This window comes from Cebus imitator, unplaced genomic scaffold (genome assembly GCF_001604975.1).
Source record: "Cebus imitator isolate Cc_AM_T3 unplaced genomic scaffold, Cebus_imitator-1.0 Scaffold91, whole genome shotgun sequence".
Lineage (NCBI taxonomy): Eukaryota > Metazoa > Chordata > Mammalia > Primates > Cebidae > Cebus > Cebus imitator.
In genome coordinates this window covers 6861277-6879403 of record NW_016107406.1, presented here as the reverse complement: position 1 = coordinate 6879403, position 18127 = coordinate 6861277, and the positions used below count along the sequence as shown (strand labels likewise).

General features: G+C 42.6%; 1 protein-coding gene across 3 annotated transcripts in view; it reads right to left on the bottom strand.

Annotated features, from left to right (window-relative positions):
• The window catches only part of MOGAT1 (monoacylglycerol O-acyltransferase 1), an 81141-nt gene that overhangs the window by 15092 nt on the left and 47922 nt on the right, over positions 1 to 18127 (bottom strand). Inside the window, exon 6 of one of the 3 annotated variants that reach the window (XM_037740893.1) lies at positions 16411 to 16525. In XM_037740893.1, coding sequence (XP_037596821.1) covers positions 16411 to 16525 — 115 coding nt within the window. Of the gene's footprint in view, positions 1 to 15993; positions 16526 to 18127 lie in introns of those variants that run through there. The other 2 variants (XM_017535313.2, XM_017535314.2) reach the window with 2 other exon arrangements.

The following is an 18127-nucleotide window of genomic DNA, read 5'->3' as shown; positions in this document are numbered from 1 at the left end:
CAGTCTCGGCTGACTGCAACCTCCGCCTTCTGGATTCAAGCGATTCTCCTGCCTCAGCCTCCCTAGTAGCTGGGATTACAGACGTGCCATCACACCTGGCTAATTTTTGTTTTTTTTAGTAGAAACAGGGTTTCACCATGTTGGCCAGACTTGTCTTGAGCTCCGGACCTTAGGTGATCCACCCACCTGGGCCTCCCAAACTGCTGGAATTACAGGCCTGAACCACCATGCCTGGCCTACTCAGTGAATCTTTCCTATAGGAGAGATAATTTTATTATTGCAAGTGAATACTTAATAGGTCTTGATTGTTAAGTTTTGTAGCAGCAATTTAGATCATGAAATCTCTAGCAGAGACATTCCATCCATAGTCTTTTTGGGCACAAGATATAAATAAATAAGATTTTGATATGTATATTTTTAACAACTAAAAGGCTGAACAAAATAAAAACTTAGAGTAAATGCTATGTAAAGATTTGAGCATTTCCTTACATTTCATACCTTTAATTATACCTTGAGTTTCAAAAGCCACAGGGTCTAGGCCCACCTTCATTAAAAATATGTTAGAAATCCATTATAGGAAAAGTTTTCTCCCTGCAGAAAGAGAAACGGAAGCACAGAAAAGATGGTCACGATCACAGAAAACCCTTCCTGTGGAGCTCAGACTCTTCAGGAGTAGTCACTTTTGTTAGTTTCAAAGCCATTCAGACGAGACAGTGCATTAAGGGAAACTCACAGCAAAATCTCACCCAAACATATGGAGACCTTCTAGAGCCTTAAGCCGTCATTCACACTTCATTCCCAGTAGCTGGGAAATTTCAGGGCATCATAGGTTATATAGCTAAGTTGGAATTCGTAGTTTTCCAAAAATTAGTTTAAAAGCTGCCTTCTGGAACATTAAAAAAAAATGTCTCCAGGCCAGGCATGGTGGCTCACACCTGTAATCCAAGCACTTTGAAAGATCAAGGAAGGTGGATCACTTGAGCTCAAAACCCCATCTCTACTAAAAATACAAAAATTAGCTGGGCCTAGTGTGCACACCTATAACCCCAGCTACTTGGGAGGCTGAGGTGGGAGGATCACTTGGGCCCAGGAGGCGGAGGTTGCAGTAGGCCATGACAGCACCACTGCAGTCCAGCCTGGGTGACAGAGTAAGACCCCATCGCCACACACACAAAAAAATATCTTCCTACCATCCCTTCCAAAGGTAGAGAGAGCTGCTAGCTAGGCTCTAGATACCAGGGTTGTGCAGTATTCTTTGCCTAGGTTGACTAATTTGCCTAGGAGCCTACTTTGCCTGGGACTGAGGAGGTTTCTACTGAGGCAGGAGAGAAGAAGGACTTGTTTTCTGTGCATCGGTCAGGATTCCCACGGATCAAAACAGGATGTAGCAATCAGCCAAAACCATCTAAAATCAAGATGGCAAAGAAAAGCACCTCTAGTTGCTCTCACTGCTCATTGTACACAATTGCAATTCATCAGCATGCTAAAAGACACACCTACCAGAGCCATGACAATTTACAAATGCCATGGAAATGCCCAGAATTCACCTTATATGGTTGGAAGAACCCTTGGTTCCAGGAACTCCACACCCCTTTTTTGGAAAATTCATGAATATCACGCTCCTCCTTTAGCATATAATTAAGGAGTAGCTGTCAATGTAGCTAGCCAGCAATCCACAAGGGCCACTCTGCCTATGGGTAGCCCTGCTCTGTCTCTGGAGCAGCCATTTTTACTCTGTTATCTTGCTCTCAAATTCTTTCCTGTATAAAACTGAGAACCCCCCTGGGCTGAGCCCCAATTTTGGGGTGTGCATACATCACTAGGACAGGAGCTTTTACTACTAAACCATGAAAGTCTCAGGCAAACAGCGACAAGTTGGTCAGCCTGTCCGACTCCTTGGCTTGAGCTTTCCCTTAGTGCCCACCTAAATCTTCCTCATCCTTGCATGCCCAAGTCAATTCCGTCCCTGCCGTGACTCCCTTCCAGATCCCTCAGCCAGAACGAATCTCTCCACATGCCCAAAGCACTGGGTTGGTATTGCTCTTTTGACACTGGCTTTACTCTCTCCTATGAGATGCTTCTCGAAGTGTGAGCCCTGAGAGGGCAGCACACATGTTCATGCCTCGGCTCTTTTCACCAAGTCAGTGCTTGATCACAATTTTCCATTGCACACTGGGAGGATGCACTAAAGCACTGGGCCCTGTGCTGCATCCAGGCTTCTTACTCACTTATTTTGAGTCATGGTCTTGTTCTGTTGCCTAGGCTGGAGTGCAGTGGTATGATCATAGCTCACTGCAGCCTCAATGGCATGGACTCAAGTGATTCTCCCACCTCAACCTCCCAAGTAGCTGAGATCACAGGCATGCACCACCATGCATGGCTAATTTTTAAAATTACTTGTAGAGATGGGGTCTTGCCATCTTGTTCAGGCTGGTCTCAAACTCCTGTCCTTAAGCAATCCTTCCACCTTGGTCTCCCAAAGTGCTGGGATTGCTGCACCTGCCTGGATGTCTTAATTTTTTTTTTTTTTTTTTGAGATAGGGGCTTGCTCTGTCATCTAGGCTGGAGTGCAGTGGCACAATCTTGGCTCCCTGTAACCTCTGCCTCCCAGATTCAAGTGATTCTCATGCCACAGCCTCCTGAGCAGCTAGTATTACATGTGCCTGCCATGGCACGTGGCTAATTTTTATATTTAGTAGAGATGGGGTTTCCCCATGTTATTAGTCAGGCTGGTCTTGAACTCCTGACCTCAAGTGATCCACCAACCTCCCAAAGTGCTGGGATTACAGGAGCAAGCCACCGTGCCCAGCCTGGACTTCTTAGTGTTTACTGGCATAAACACACTGTACAGCCTGGGCCTCTGTGAGAATCTCTGAATCATGGAGAGATGCAGGAAATTCCTATTTAATTTAGTAACCACAAACAAAGCTGAAAGTCATTCTTCAGTGGATTCTTGCCAAATAATTCTGGCAAAGAAATAATCCTGATGGAACTGAGAGAATTAGCAGAAAACATATTACATACCCCTGATAGGGTATCAGACTAAAGTCACTGCATCCACATGTTTTCAAAATCTAGAGCCCAGAGCAAAGAGAAATCACAAGCAAGATGGAAGAGAAATTGCTCCTTTGAAATAATGGTGGCCCTGGGGCAGTTTCTAAGCCTATCAAGATGTCGAAAGGGAAATAATCTCTGCAATAAAGGCAGTCCAAAAAGATATCGTAAAGGTTTCCGTGAGACCCAAAAGTTTACGATCAACGGTTCCTTATGAAGAGTGTTTTCTCTGGCCACAATCACCATTTGGGCACACTGCTTTGCATAAGCTTTGTCATCTAAATGTCTAAACTCAGTGACTGAAGTCAGGTCATCCTGATGGTTTGTTTCATAGAACCCTCTACAATAACAGTGGAAACATGTAGCTCTAAAGGTCACCTTGCCTATGCAGATCTGAACAAAGCAATTTTACTATTCTGTTTTCACTTGACTATTTGAAGTTGCTATATCACCCATCAACTTGTCATTGTATTTGAGGGGGAGGAAATGGACTTTAAAAGTCTCTCATAATTTCAGCTAACATCTTCAGCTGTCTAGCTTTCTAGGTAAGAGGTAGAGAATTCATAACAGCAATCAGGTAAATAATAAAAATCCTTATGATAGTAGTCTCATGGGGCTAGGAGAGTTTGAACTTCTGGTATGGTTTGGCTGTGTCCCCACTCAAATCTCATCTTGAATAGCTCCCATAATTCCCATGCGTCATGGGAGGAACCCAGTGGGAGATAATTGAATCATTGGGCGGGTTTTCCCATGCTGTTCATTTTAGTGAATAAGTCTCATGAGATCTGATGGTTTTATAAAGGGCAGTTCCCCTGCACGTGCTCTCTTGCCCACCACCATGTAAGATGTGCCTTTGCTCCTCCTTCATCTTCTGCCATGATTGTGAGGCCTCCCCAGCCATGTGAAACTGTGAGTCCATTAAACTTATTTTTCTTTGCAAATTACCCAGACTTGGCTATTTCTTTATAGCAGTATGAAAATGGACTAATACAGTAAACTGGTAGTGAGTAATGAGGCATTGTTATAAAGATACCTGAAAATGTGGAAGCAACTTTGTAATTGGGTAACAGGCAGGGGCTGGAACAATTTGGAAGGCTCAGAAGAAGATAGGAAAATGTGGGAAAGTTTGGAACTTCCTAGAGACTTGTTGAATGGCTTTGACCAAAATGCTGATAGTGATATGGACAATAAATCTCAGGCTGAGGTGGTCTCAGATAGAGATAAGGAACTTGGGAACTTGAGTAAAGGTCACTCTTGTTATGCAAAATGACTGGCAGCGTTTTGCCCCTGCCCTAGAGGTCTGCGGAACTTTAACTTCAGAGAGATAATTAAGGGTATGTGGTGTAGGAAATTTCTAAGCAGCAAAGTGTTCAAGAGGAAGCAGACCATAAAAGTTCAGAAAATTTGCAGCCTGACAATACGATAGAAAAGAAAAACCCATTTTCTAAGGTGAAATTCAAGCGGGCTGCAGACATTTACATAAATAGTGAGAAGCCAAATGCTAATCACTAAGACAATGAGGAAAATGTCTCCAAGACATGTCAGAGGTCTTCACAGCAGCCCCTCCCATCACAGACCTGAAGGCCTAGGAGGAACAAATGGTTTCATGGGCTGGGAAACCTTGCTGCTTTGTGCAGTCTTGGGACTGGGCGCCCTGTGTCCCAGCCATGGCTAAAAGAGCACAATGTACAGCTCAGATCATTGCTTCACAGGGTGCAAGCCCCAGCCCTTGGTAGCTTCCATGCGGTGTTGAAACTGTGGGCACACAGAAGTCAAGAACTGAGGTTTAGGAACTTCCACCTAGATTTCAGAAGATATATGGAAATACCTGATGTCCAGGCAGAAATTTGCTGCAGGCATAGAGCCCTCATGTAGAACCTTGTTAGGGCAGTGCAGAAGGGAAATGTGGGGTTGGCATCCCCACACCAATTCTTCACTGGAGCACTGCTTAGTGGAGGTGTGATAAGAGGGCCACCATCCTCCAGACCCCAGAATGGTAGATCCACCAACAGCTTGCACAGTGCACTTGGAAAAGCTGCAGACACTATGTCAGGCCATGAAAGCAGCCAGGAGGGGACAGGGCTGTACCCTGCAACGACACAAGGGCAGAGGTTCCCAAGACTGTGGGAACCCACTTCTTGCATCAGTGTGACCTGGATGTGAGGCATGGAATCAAAGGAAATTGTTTGGGGGCTTTAAGGTCCAGCCAACTGCCCTTTCATGGGGCCTGTAGCCCCTTTGTTTTGGCCAATTTCTCCCATTTGGGATGACTATATTTACCCAACACCTGTACCCCAGTGTATCTGGGAAGTAACTAACTTGCTTTTGATTTTACAGGCTCATAAGCAGAAGGGATTTGCCTTGTCTCAGATGAGACTTTGGATTGTGGAGTTTAGAGTTAATGCTGGAATCAGTTAAGACTTTGGGGAACTGTTGGGAAGGCATGATTGGTTTTGAAATGTGAGGACACGAGATTTGGGAGGGGCCAGGGGCAGAATGATATGGCTTGGCTGTGTCTCCACCCAAATCTAATCTTGGGAGGGACCCAGTGAGGGGTAACTGAATCATGGGATGGGTCTTTCCTGTACTGTTCTCATGATCTTGAATACGTCTCACAAGATCTAATGATTTTATAAAGAAGAGTTCCCCTACACATGCTCTCTTGCCTGCTGCTAAGACATGTCTTGCTTCCCCTTCATCTTCTGCCATGACTGTGAGGCCTTCCCAGCCATGTGGAACAGAGTCAATTAAAACCTCTTTTCTTTATAAATTACCCAGCTTTGGGTATGTCTGTATTAGCAACATGAGAACAGACTAATACAACTTCTAAAGCAGAAATCGTTCCTTCAGACTGCCAGGAAAGGACTAAAAAGAGGCTCTACCTTCCTTCAGAGGGATACCATTTCCAAGATAATATTTCATTCAGGCAGCACCAAGTGTGTTCCTACCATCCATGGCTGAAATGAACGTCCCCCAGGACAAGGACACACCATGCCCTGGGATGTGAGAGACTCTTTAATAGAAAACGTAAAATGTTTAATAAGAAATGTATAATGATAGGTACCTTCCTCTCCTTGTCTCCTATCCTTCCTCCTCAATACCGTTTCATCTCTTCCTTTTCACCTCTTCCCGACTTTCCTGGTTCTTGACCTTACCTCTGAGAAAACACAAGTTCTTGGTGCTTCTTGCAATTCAACTTTCCTCTTTCCCTCCTTCTCTTCCTTTTATTTTTCTTTATCCTGGATGATGGACAAAGCAGAAGCCAATGCCAAGAGGAAAAAAATACATAACAGAAGCAGGTAGAAAAGGGAAGGTATGTGGGTTGATGTCTCATCAAAGGGTTCCCTGGCTGGAAACATTACCCATTGCCTCCAGAGCTCTCAGTGCCTATAGGCACAGGTATGCTTGTGACCTGGTTTGAAACAGCAAAATGTGTTGCTCTCCACAGAAATGTGCTAGAGACTCCCTAGGTCACATTCCCAGTGCCGCCATGTAATCATACACTAAGTTCAACCGACCATATCTTACTCAAAACATAAATCAAATTCATCTTTTTTGAGACAGGGTCTTGCTCTGTCACCCAGGCTGGAGTGCAGTGGCATGATCTCTGCTCACTGCAACCTCTGCCTCCTGAGCTCAAGCCATCTTTCCACCTTCGCTTCCCAAGTAGCTGGGACTACAGGTGCACACCACCATACCCAGCTAAGTTTTGTATTTTTTGTAGAGAGAGGGTTTCTCCATGTTGCCCAGGCTGGTCTCAAACCGCTGAGCTCAAGCAGTTCTCCCATCTCAGCCTCCCAAAGTGCTGGGATTACAAGCATGAGCCATCACACCAAGCCCAAATTCAGCTTTCAAGGTATAATTCATTGCTAAATGAAACATATTTGCTGTTATTAATGATTTAAAATTTCCTTTGTTTTGGTATTATTTCAATAATAGTAACGAATCAGCATCAATATCTCTATCTAAATATGTAATGTATGAACCCTATATAACATATAAACCCTTCTGTAAATCTTGTTACAATTCTTTGAGATGAATGAAAATTCTATATTCATAGATCCAATGTTATTTTTAAATTGTCAATTTGAAATTATAATTTATATGATTCTGTCCTTATATCATGAACCAACCTAAGATAAATTACACCATTCCTTTGCTTCGGCAGCACATAAAATATCAGTGCCATCCCAGCACTTTGGGAGGCCGAGGCGGGTGGATCACGAGGTCAAGAGATCGAGACCATCCTGGTCAACATGGTGAAACCCCGTCTCTACTAAAAATACAAAAAATCAGCTGGGCATGGTGGCGTGTGCCTGTAATCCCAGCTACTCAGGAGGTTGAGGCAGGAGAATTGCCTGAACCTAGGAGGCAGAGGTTGCGGTGAGCCGAGATGGCGCCATTGCACTCCAGCCTGGGTAACAAGAGCGAAACTCCGTCTCAAAAAAAAAAAAAAAAAAAAAAAAAAAAAAAAAAAAAAAATAAAAAAAAAAAAAAAAAAAAAAAAAAAAAATCAATGCCAGGTCAAACTAAAGTTTAAATTTTCTTTACATCTAGAATTTTTTAAGATGTTGTTGGAGAACTGAAGAAGGTGCAGAGATTCTTCTTAAATTTGGAACATGTGGTCATCTTATGAGAAACATGTGTCAAGGTACTTAGAAACACACACCCTTAGTATGCACATGTAATAAAATGAATTTAAAGATAACAGTTTTGAAAAGCTATCTTTCCCCAGAAAATGCTCTATGTATCATAGTAATAGCTTCTAAAAATCAAGACTTTTGACTGCACAAGTTTTTTTTTTTTTTAATTTTAATTTTGTTGAGGCAGTGTCTCCATCTGTTGCTGGCTGACTGCAACCTCTGCCTCCCAGGTTCAAACGGTTCTCCTGCCTCAGCCTGCCAAGTAGCTGGGATTACAGGTGCCCGCCACCACACCTGACTAATTTTTGTATTTTTAGTAGAGATGGGGTTTCACCATATTGGCCAGGCTGGTTTCGAACCCCTGACCTCAGGTGATCTGCCCACCTAGGCCTTTCCAAGTGTTGGAATTGCAGGCGTCAGCCACTGTGCCTGGCCAGGCGTTCTTTGTAAATACTTGACAACAAATATTAGTCCATTTATGAAACTTTCTGGCTTTGTCCTTTTAATAATGGGTATACCATTTTGCCATTATATAAAGGGTCCCCAGGTGCTGTCCTTAGTGCTGAGGATGGCTGCTGTGCTCATTGGATTTTGGAAAAGAGGGCTGCTCAGAAATGGCTTTAGAATAGAATCATGACTTAGAGAAACCCAGAAAGAACCTTAGCCTTTCTGTCTCGTCCTCTCCTTTAATAGGTAAAGGGTATGCAGTTACTTACCCAGAATCTCACAGCAAACATCACTACCCTCAAGGCTTTTGGGTCCTATATCCAGAGCATGAGGCCTGGCCAGAGGACCTGGTATTACTGTGTCTGAGCCCCACTGCCCGCCATCAGGGGTGCTGCAAGCACAGTTTTTAACCCCTTGGAGCCCTAGCCTATAGAATAAAAACAGTACCAATCTCATAGGGCTATTTTAAGAGCTAAATGTCACAACATACATAAAATATTTAATCCTGTGTCTGGCACCTCGTAGATGAACGGAAAATGTTGCCTATTGTTTTATATGATAACATAATGCACAGTATTATGCTACAGTATAATGAAAATACTGGGAAAAATTAAAGTCAAGCAGTATTTTACACCATAATACAACAGCATGTTCTTTATCCAATAAAATATTTTAAAAAGAGGATGGAAAACACTGATCTCGATGATGAACACCAGAAAATCAAGGCAGAAGCTTTATCCTACAAAGTGCTGACATCCAAAGGGAGGCAACTTCATTCTTGACACAGAAAAGAATTTCGCTCTTAGCGTCTTTCATTATTTTGGCAAGTGCCTGACTCACTTGATTTTATACCACGGCTTTATTAAGATATAATTCACATATCATCCAATTTACCCATTTAAAATGAAGAACTTGGGTAGGGGTTAGAATATTCGCAGCACTGTGTAACCACGACTGTGATTTATTTTAGAACATTTTTCATTACTCCAAAAGAAACCCCACGCCATTAGCAGTAATTGACTTGATGTGTAATCTGCAATTCTTTTTACTAGTTTTTGAATATTTCTGAATCCTAGAAGCCTCTCTTGTTTTTCCAACCACATGAGACCATGGCAGCTGGTAGACTCACTTCCTCCTCCATCCGCAGTTCTTTCATTCCTGTCCACCTGCAGTTTTCAGTTAACCCTGCCCCTGCTTTCTGTTCTATTTTGTATTCCATCAGGAGAAGTTAAAGTGCTGACTCCTCACTCTGACAATTTGCAATACTCACAATTTCGCGCCAGTTCTCTCGCCAATATTCATCCCCAATCTAAATTAATTCAGCTTTGCCAAAGTGTGGGAGATGAAAAACATTCTATCCAGGTTAAAAACCACACTCATAACGTTATCATTCAGGCATAAAAACACATTTATTGGTCAAAACTTTTACAAATGGAAAGCTTTTATAAACACACTACATCACATCCCATGTAGAAAATATAAAAACTTCACAGTCTCCTATGAAGATTTTAACAAGTAATAAACTGTGTTATTCCATAGTTTTGAAGGATAAAAAGGAGGCAGCTTCTTAGATAAATTCCATCTCTTTTTATTTAGGAAATTAAATTATTTCTCAGAAACGCATGACTAAATATCATCGTGATCCTGCATAAATTCCAGTAGCAATTTGATACATATAATTTGTGATTACATTATATATAATTTGTGATTTTATATATATATATAATTTGCGATATATACAGATATATAAAGCGTTTGTGTGTGTGTGTTTGTATATGCACGTATAGACACACACATATGCCAAGAAAGTGAGACAATCATTTCAGCTCACCGCATTTCTGGAGAAACAGAAAAAAATGACAGAGGAAAAGGCAGAATTATCAGATAAACCTACACCTCCGATGAGGCGTTATTGCCCTGACAGACAAAAGGCCAGGCAGAGACCATAAAATACAGGCAGAAGTGACCTTGAGGATCATTCACTCTTAACCCTATTTACATAGGAAAGAATGGAGCCCAGGTCGCTTAGCCAGTTACTAAAAGATCAAAGGCTGAAGGACTGTCTAAAACAGAAGACCGGAGAGTAGAAAAGAGTGGGGCAACCAGGTTCTCGTTCTCTGATTGTCCCTGCATCACTGCACACCCATACGGCAGGGTCTGGAATCCAACCAGAAAGATCTAAGGCTCCAAGTTGGTCTGGAAATGGAGTAGGAGAGAATTATGCAGCCCTTGGGAACAGCAGGAACATCAGGTTTATGTTTGTTCTCAAGAGAGCCTAAGATGATTCTTCACCAGAATCTAAGAGCTGCTTAAAAAAAAAAAAAAGCAGCTGTGATAACCCAGCTGAATGAGGCTGGAGCCAGAATTGAGTCTGGGCTTAGCACTGTCACTGAGGTGACAGAAGCTTGGCCTCCACCTCTGTTGAGTAACAGGATTGCTCTGGCCTGCTTTAATGATCACAGCACAACGGATAAAGATTTTTTTCTGGGTCTGTCAGTTGTCATGGGCATATGACACCTTGCCTTATTCACTCCTTCAATACATAAGGCTCTAGAGGCTAACCTTGTGGTTGAAAACCTGGACTTTGCCCAAGACACATCACCAAAATAGCTCTCACAAAAGGGAAAAATCAACAATGATGTATACCGGCCCCCAAAAAGAAAAATGTTCTCAGTGCCAGTAACATAGCTTGCTTCAGCCTTGTGTAATCCCTCACTTCAAGTGGATTTTTAATCACACTCTATTTTTTTTTTGACACTTCTGTTTTATAGGAGGATTTTTAGGTTTATTAATCAGCAATCATAAACTAGCAGTACCGCCTGCTCAGTCTAGGGCAGAGTAATACGAAGATGGAGTTATTTTTCATCTGCATGAAACTTCACTGGGGTTCAACCGCTTCATCGGCAGGAGGAATAATTAGGCAGATGGCGAAGTCCCTTCTAGTGCTAAAATTTGGCTTCTTTGGCACAACCCACAAGATTTCCAGGTTAGTGCACAAACATTCCCCAAGAAACTGCTAGAGACCACCTTTGTCTGGGTTAGGATCGAAATGCAAACAAGACCCAGATTCGGCTACTGAGGAAGTCATCATCCTATGGGTTAACATGGATTGAGATAAACTTTATCCTTTTGCTATAAGATTGTAAGGCACTAAGCTGCAGGTGTTTGGGAAGGATTGACTATAACAACAAAAATATAAGACGCTAGAGAAATCCCTGTTTTTAATATAAAGAACTGCTCTGTGTTTGCTCTCCTAGAGAAACTAGAGCAACCGATTGGTTATTTTAGAAGTCGCTCTGTTTTTCTCCCTTACAAAGATACACAAATTCTACTTGAAATAACTCCTCCAGCTCTACAAATAGACATTTGGCCATTTAGGTTAAAAAAAAACAAATATGCTGTAATCCCGGCACTTTGAGAGGCCGAGGTGGGCGGATCACCTGAGGTCAGGAGTTTGAGACCAGACCAACATGGTGAAATCACCCCATCTCTACTAAAAATACAAAATTAGCCAGGCGTGGTGGCACATAACTGTAATCCCAGCTACTCGGGAGGCTAAGGCAGGAGAATCACTTGAACCCAGGAGGTAGAGTTTGCAGTGATGTGAAATCACACCATTGCACTCCAGCCTGGGCAACAAGAGTGAAACTCCATCTCAAAAAAAAAACAAAACAACAACAACAACAAAAAAACCTACAAATATGAAAACCAGCTATCTTGGGCTACTGGAAAAAGCAGCCAATCAACAAATCCTGTCAATGGTATCTCTTGTCAGATGAAAAATGTAGAGCGAATGCACCCCAAAACTGTTTTCATCTTTATCACAAATTTTAGTAGGCTGCATCAGTGAGATGGTTGAAAGAAATGTAAAGTTACAGATGTGTGGACATTGTAACCAGATTCCATCTCCATGTTTCTTATGATAGAAAAGTACATTCTACGGAAAGCAGGGATTTCACTTTTAATCCTATGCATACAATAAAGGTTCACCTGTCATCCCTAAAGTATACACATTTGGACTGTTTTCATAGTAGTTGCCAGGGATTTGCAGCAAAACATCTAGCATCATTTGCTGTTCCCCTTTGAAAGGGCAAAGCTGGCTGTCCTTCATAAGCACTGAAGCTGCAACCTTCAATGTGAGCATAATAGACTTAGCTGGTCATCAACAATTTCATATGCTTCTAGCTGCAAGACAAAAGCAAGGACTCAGGCTGTACCCAGTATGCAATGCAAACACAGGGAAAAATGTCCAAATCAAACAGCATACATGCACGTTTTCCCAAGGAAATGTTTCTCTTACAGTGTTCCACGGTTATTTCTGTTATCATTGTTTGGCCTTGCTGTTTAAAAAAAAAAAATTATTTTTTTCGAGATGGAGTTTCTCTCTTGTCACCCAGGCTGTACCCAGGCTGGAGTGCAGTGGCGCAATCTCGGCTCACTGCAACCTCTGCCTCCAGGGTTCAAGTGATTCTCTTGCCTCAGCCTCCCGAGCAGCTGGGATTACAGGTGTGCACTACCACGCCCGGCTAATTTTTGTATTTTCAGTAGAGATGGGGTTTCACCATGTTGGCCCAGGCTGGTCTCAAACTACTGGCCTCAGGTGATCCACCCACCTTGGTCTCCCAAAGTTCCAGGATTAGAGGCATGAGCCACTCTACCCACCTGCTGTTTAAAATTTATGTCCAATTACCTAGTTGATGGGAACCTTTACAATGGACGAGATCTCCATCAAACCATACTAGTGAATATGTCCAACAGTTGTCTGGTAGCAAAAATTCATATCAAAAAATTCATTTGCAATCTACAGGACTATGTGGAACTTACAGGTATGCTTTGCATACATGAATAGATTTCTGGCATGGCTGAATTAAGATCTCTAGATATTGCAATATGTAAAGAGATAACCCCATCATCCCCGTCCCCTACCAGGTATAATGAAAATTACACTCCATTACACTGCCAAAATTATAGTTGCTTATGCCTAGATTTTTAATGGCAAAGTTTTAGATAATTTCATGTGAGCAAACTTTTTTCACTTTTTAATGCCTCTGATTTACAAGCATGGGCTTTAACTGCCTGACAGATAATTCAGCTGATGTCAGATGGTCAGCTTAGCCTCTCAATACTAAGTGTGAGATTAAAACTCATACCTCTGTGAAATCGCAAAGATGATGTGGCATGGGCTTTTAATAACCTGCTCCAAGGGGATACAACTCATGGTTTTTGTTTAGTTTAGTTTTGTTTTGTTTTGTGAAACGAGTCTTGCTCTGTCGCCAGGCTGGCGTGCAGTGGCGCGATCTCGGCTCACTGCAATCTCCGCCTCCTGGGTTCAAGCCATTCCCCTCCCTCAGCTTCTCAAGTAGCTGGGACTACAGGTGCACACCACCATGCCTGGCTAGTTTTGTATATTTTAGTAGAGGCGGGGTTTCACCATGTTAGCCAGGCTGGTCTCGAATTCCTGACCTCAAGTGATCTGCCTACCTCGGCCTACCAAAGTGCTGGGATTATAGGCATGAGCCACCACGCCTGGCCCAACTCACAGGTTTTTAAAAATAAGTGAAAGGCCCTGCTTTGATCAAAATTGAAATAATTTCAAGCTCACGGGTCAGTGGACTCCTGGATTGCTCAACAAGCGTGAAATCAAACAGATTCTGGCCTAAAAAACTTCCTGTAGAACAACTGAGAAGTTTCTGGGTTGTGTGTGTGTGTGTCTGTGTGTGTGTGTGTGTGTGTGTGTGTGTGTGTGTGTTGGTGGAGGGGGGGGTGACATGCTTTCCTTCTTAAGGCATTACCCAGCATGATTGAGCTTGCCGTGACTAAATCTCAATCTGCGCTCTAATCCAAAGCTAAGTATTTAAAGATTGGAAACCTGAAGACATATTTCCAACAAGTGGGGAGGCTANAAATAAGTGAAAGGCCCTGCTTTGATCAAAATTGAAATAATTTCAAGCTCACGGGTCAGTGGACTCCTGGATTGCTCAACAAGCGTGAAATCAAAAAGCTGAGGGGCTAAAAAATGTCCTGGAGAACAACTGAGAAGTTTGGGGGTTGTGTGTATGTCTGTGTGTGTGTGTGTGTGTGTGTGTGTGTGTGTGTGTGTGTTGGTGGGGGGGGGGTGACATGCTTTCCTTCTTAAGGCATTACCCAGCATGATTGAGCTTTGCCGTGACTAAATCTCAATCTGCGCTCTAATCCAAAGCTAAGTATTTAAAGATTGGAAACCTGAAGACATATTTCCAACAAGTGGGGAGGCTACTCCATGAAGTTGCCTACAAATACCCACATCTAGCAGTGGACATGGTTTAGAAAAGACATTCTTCTTGTCCACTGACTAGTTACTTAACACTTAGTGACTAATTATCAGAAACCTCTTTCTGACTTGCTCCCTATCAATTGGTTTACCAGTTGTTGATTACTGGTGCAGAACAATCAGACACAGCAAATATTCTCCTTCTGCAGTGCAGTGGCGCAATCTCGGCTCACTGCAACCTCCGCCTCCTGGGTTCAAGATGTTCTCCTGCCTCAGCCTCCCAAGTAGCTGGGATTACAGGCATGTGCCACCATGCCCGGCTAATTTTGTATTTTTTAGTACAGACAGGGTTTCTCCATGTTGGTCAGGCTGGTCTCGAGCTCCCAACCTCAGGTGATGCATCCACTTCAGCCTTCCAAAGTGCTGGGATTACAGGCGTGAGCCACCGTGCCCAGTTAGGAGGTTCTTATCTTAAAACAGATCTGTTCCTACGGTGCGGCTTTAAAAATTCTCAGCCTAATGGCAATGTTTGTTTGCATGTTCAGCTACAAATACATTCATCAAACAAATACTTATTTTGTGCCTGCTAAGCACCATAAGCTGACCTGGGCACTGAGGGGATATCAGTAATCAGGAAGGGCAAAGTCCCTGATCATGCTGGGTCAGAGAAGAGTCCGAAGCCCGGCAAACTATGAACTAGACATATCTCACCAGGGAGAACACTTTCTTTTAGAGAAAATTTTATAATGAAAAGGCCATTCAGGAAGAAAATTAACATCATTTCTATTAGCATGAAACCTTTTTGGAATTTCCTGATTTGGAATTTCCAGAATTTCTAGTCCTAAATCATGTGGAAAAGCCTATCTTCCAAATAGATTTCCTTCTCTACAGCAAAGGAGCATGATTCTAAGCATAAATAGATGTGAGGAGACAGCTCCCCTCCACGTGAGTTTTGTATGACCGATTCATCCCATTTTGAAAAAGGCATAAAAATCCTGCGCTATTGTATAAAAATGTGTTGGTATGACCAAAGGCTCAAACTAAGTATTAAAAGTATCTTTAGTCACTAACAAATGACCTGTTCAAGCAGAAAAAAATATTTTCTCCAGCTATGTAAAATATGTAGTGTGTAAAATATGGCAAACTATTTTACGCACTGTCTTCCAAATGGCTGGCTGTGGTGAACACTAGCTGTCACACTTCACGAAAACGCCACCTTAAGTTATTGTGATGTTTAGTAAAAGGGTCTAGCTATTATTACTATTTGAGACAGTCTCACTCTGTCGCCTAGGCTGGAGTGCAATGGCATGATCTTGGCTCACCACAACCTCTGCCTCCCGGGTTCAAGTGATTCTCCTGCCTCAGCCTCCTAGTGGCTGGGATTACAGGCATGCACCACCACGCCCTGCTAATTTTGCATTTTTAGTAGTGATGGGGTTTCTCCGTGTTTGTCTCAAACTCCCGACCTCAGGTTATCCACCCACCTCGGCTCTCAAAGTGCTGGGATTACAGGCGTGAGCCACTACACCCAGCCTAATTTTTGTATTTTTCGTAGAAACAGGGTTTTACCATGTTGGCCAGGCTGGTCTCAAACTCCTGACCTCAAGTGATCTGCCTGCCTCAGCCTCCCAAAGTGCTGGGATTACAGGCAAGAGCCACCAGGCCTGGCCAGGTCTAATTATTTTTTGAAGCTTTCTTTTGTTTTTCAGAGCACATGAATAATTCTAAATCTGCTCATAGCCTGTAAAATGATTTAGCCTTCATAAGCAAGGAAAATTATTAAAAGTCTGATAGTCATCTCCATCCTTATCCCACAGTCTTCTACTGTGCTTGTATTTACCACGGATACATCAGCATTCATCACCACAAATGATACTTTTCTGTTGCAAATCTGATGCCACAGGCAAAAGAAAAAATAAACGTATTTAAAACACTTATTCCCAAGTTGGCCTTCTTTAGGCCTTATTCCAGTCCAGTCATTTAAAAATGAGAGTCTTGTGCTCTGGGATGCCATACTTTCCTTTGTGCTCCTCAAATAATTTCCTAAGCTCCTCCATATAGGTCTGATGCAACTCCTCAATCTGCTCCAGGGTCGGGTGCAGAGTCTGACGCACAGGGATTGGGCGGCCAACTGCAGAAACGGAGAATACATCATGCGTGAGGAACTAAAACCACTCCACCACGGACCGCCGCCCGTCACGCACAGCTGTGGACACGACTGCCAATCAGAACCCCTCGAGCCTGCTCATCCAATCCTTGTTTCGTTTCACTGGCTGCCTGCAGTGGTCACACCATTCCATCCGATAACAAATAAAGAACTTTCTTCTGCAGCAGACACTGCATTGTCAGGACCCTGGTGGTTTTGACTTGGAGTCAAATGAGCTTCTGTGCTGACTGCAGCTGGGAGGTGAGTGGACATAGCTGTGTGTCCACGTCACCAGCTTCCTCCCTCTGGGACAGTTGACAGCCAGACCACAGTGCCCTGATTATTACTGTGAATCCCCAAGTCACATGGCAGTCCTGTAGTCTCTCTCTCTCTTTTTTTTTTTTTTTTTTTTTGAGACCGAGTCTCACTCTGTGGCCCAGGCTGGAGAGCAATATCACAATCTCGGCTCACGGCAACCTCCGCCTCCTGAGTTCAAGCAATTCTCTTACCTCAGCCTTCTACTGAGTAGCTGGGATTACAGGCTCCCACCACCATGCCTGGCTATTTTTTTTTTTTTTTTTTTTTTTTTTTAATTTTCAGTAGAGACGGGGTTTTGCCATGCTGGTCAGGTTGGTCTTGAACTCCTGACCTCAAGTGATTCGCCTACCTCGGCCTCCCAAAGTGCTTGAATTACAAGCAAGTCACCCGACCCGGGCCTAGTCTGCCTCTTTTGAATGTCTTTTTTTTTTTTTTTAAACAGAGTCTCACTCTCAACACTCCAGGCTGGAGTGCAGTGGCGCGATCTTGGCTCACTGCAACTTCCGCCTCCTAGGTTCAAGTAATTCTCCTGCCTCAGCTTCCCAAGTACCAGGACCACAAGCACAAACCACCAGGCCTGGCTTGAATGTCTTTATAAACAATTAAAATTATATATCTTCACAGTTAAGTATCTATATTAGAGAAATACACAAGAATTAAATGGATTCCACTGTTTGTAATAGTGGATAACTGAAAAACAACTAATGTCTCAATAGAAAAGCTGTTAAATAAACCATATAATAGTCATTCAATAGAATCCTAGGCAGAAATTTTTAAACAATGAAATAATGTAAATATAAATATGTGTACACAAATACACACATTTTATATGTCTAAAATGCATTAAGTGGAAAAATAATTTGCAAAATAATACAGCATGATCCATTTTTGAAAAAAAGTTTATATTTCTAGAAGTATTATACGTTTTTAGTGCATGGAAAAAGTCTGGGAAGAGAGAGAAACATTTTTCAGAAAGGAAGTAGGAATGGGGAAATTTCACTCTAACTGTATTATATAAATTTCCTACAAATGAGAATGCATTTGTATTTTTCCAAATATACTAATTAAAAACAAATCTGGCAACCTCTATACATATTTTAAAAGGTGTTTACATAATAACATCTCACTTATCTCTGATTTTTAGAAAATACAAAAATTCCCTGGCCGGGCGCGGTGGCTCACGCCTGTAATCCCAGCACTTTGGGAGGCCGAGGCGGGTGGATCATGAGGTCAAGAGATCGAGACCATCCTGGTCAACATGGTGAAACC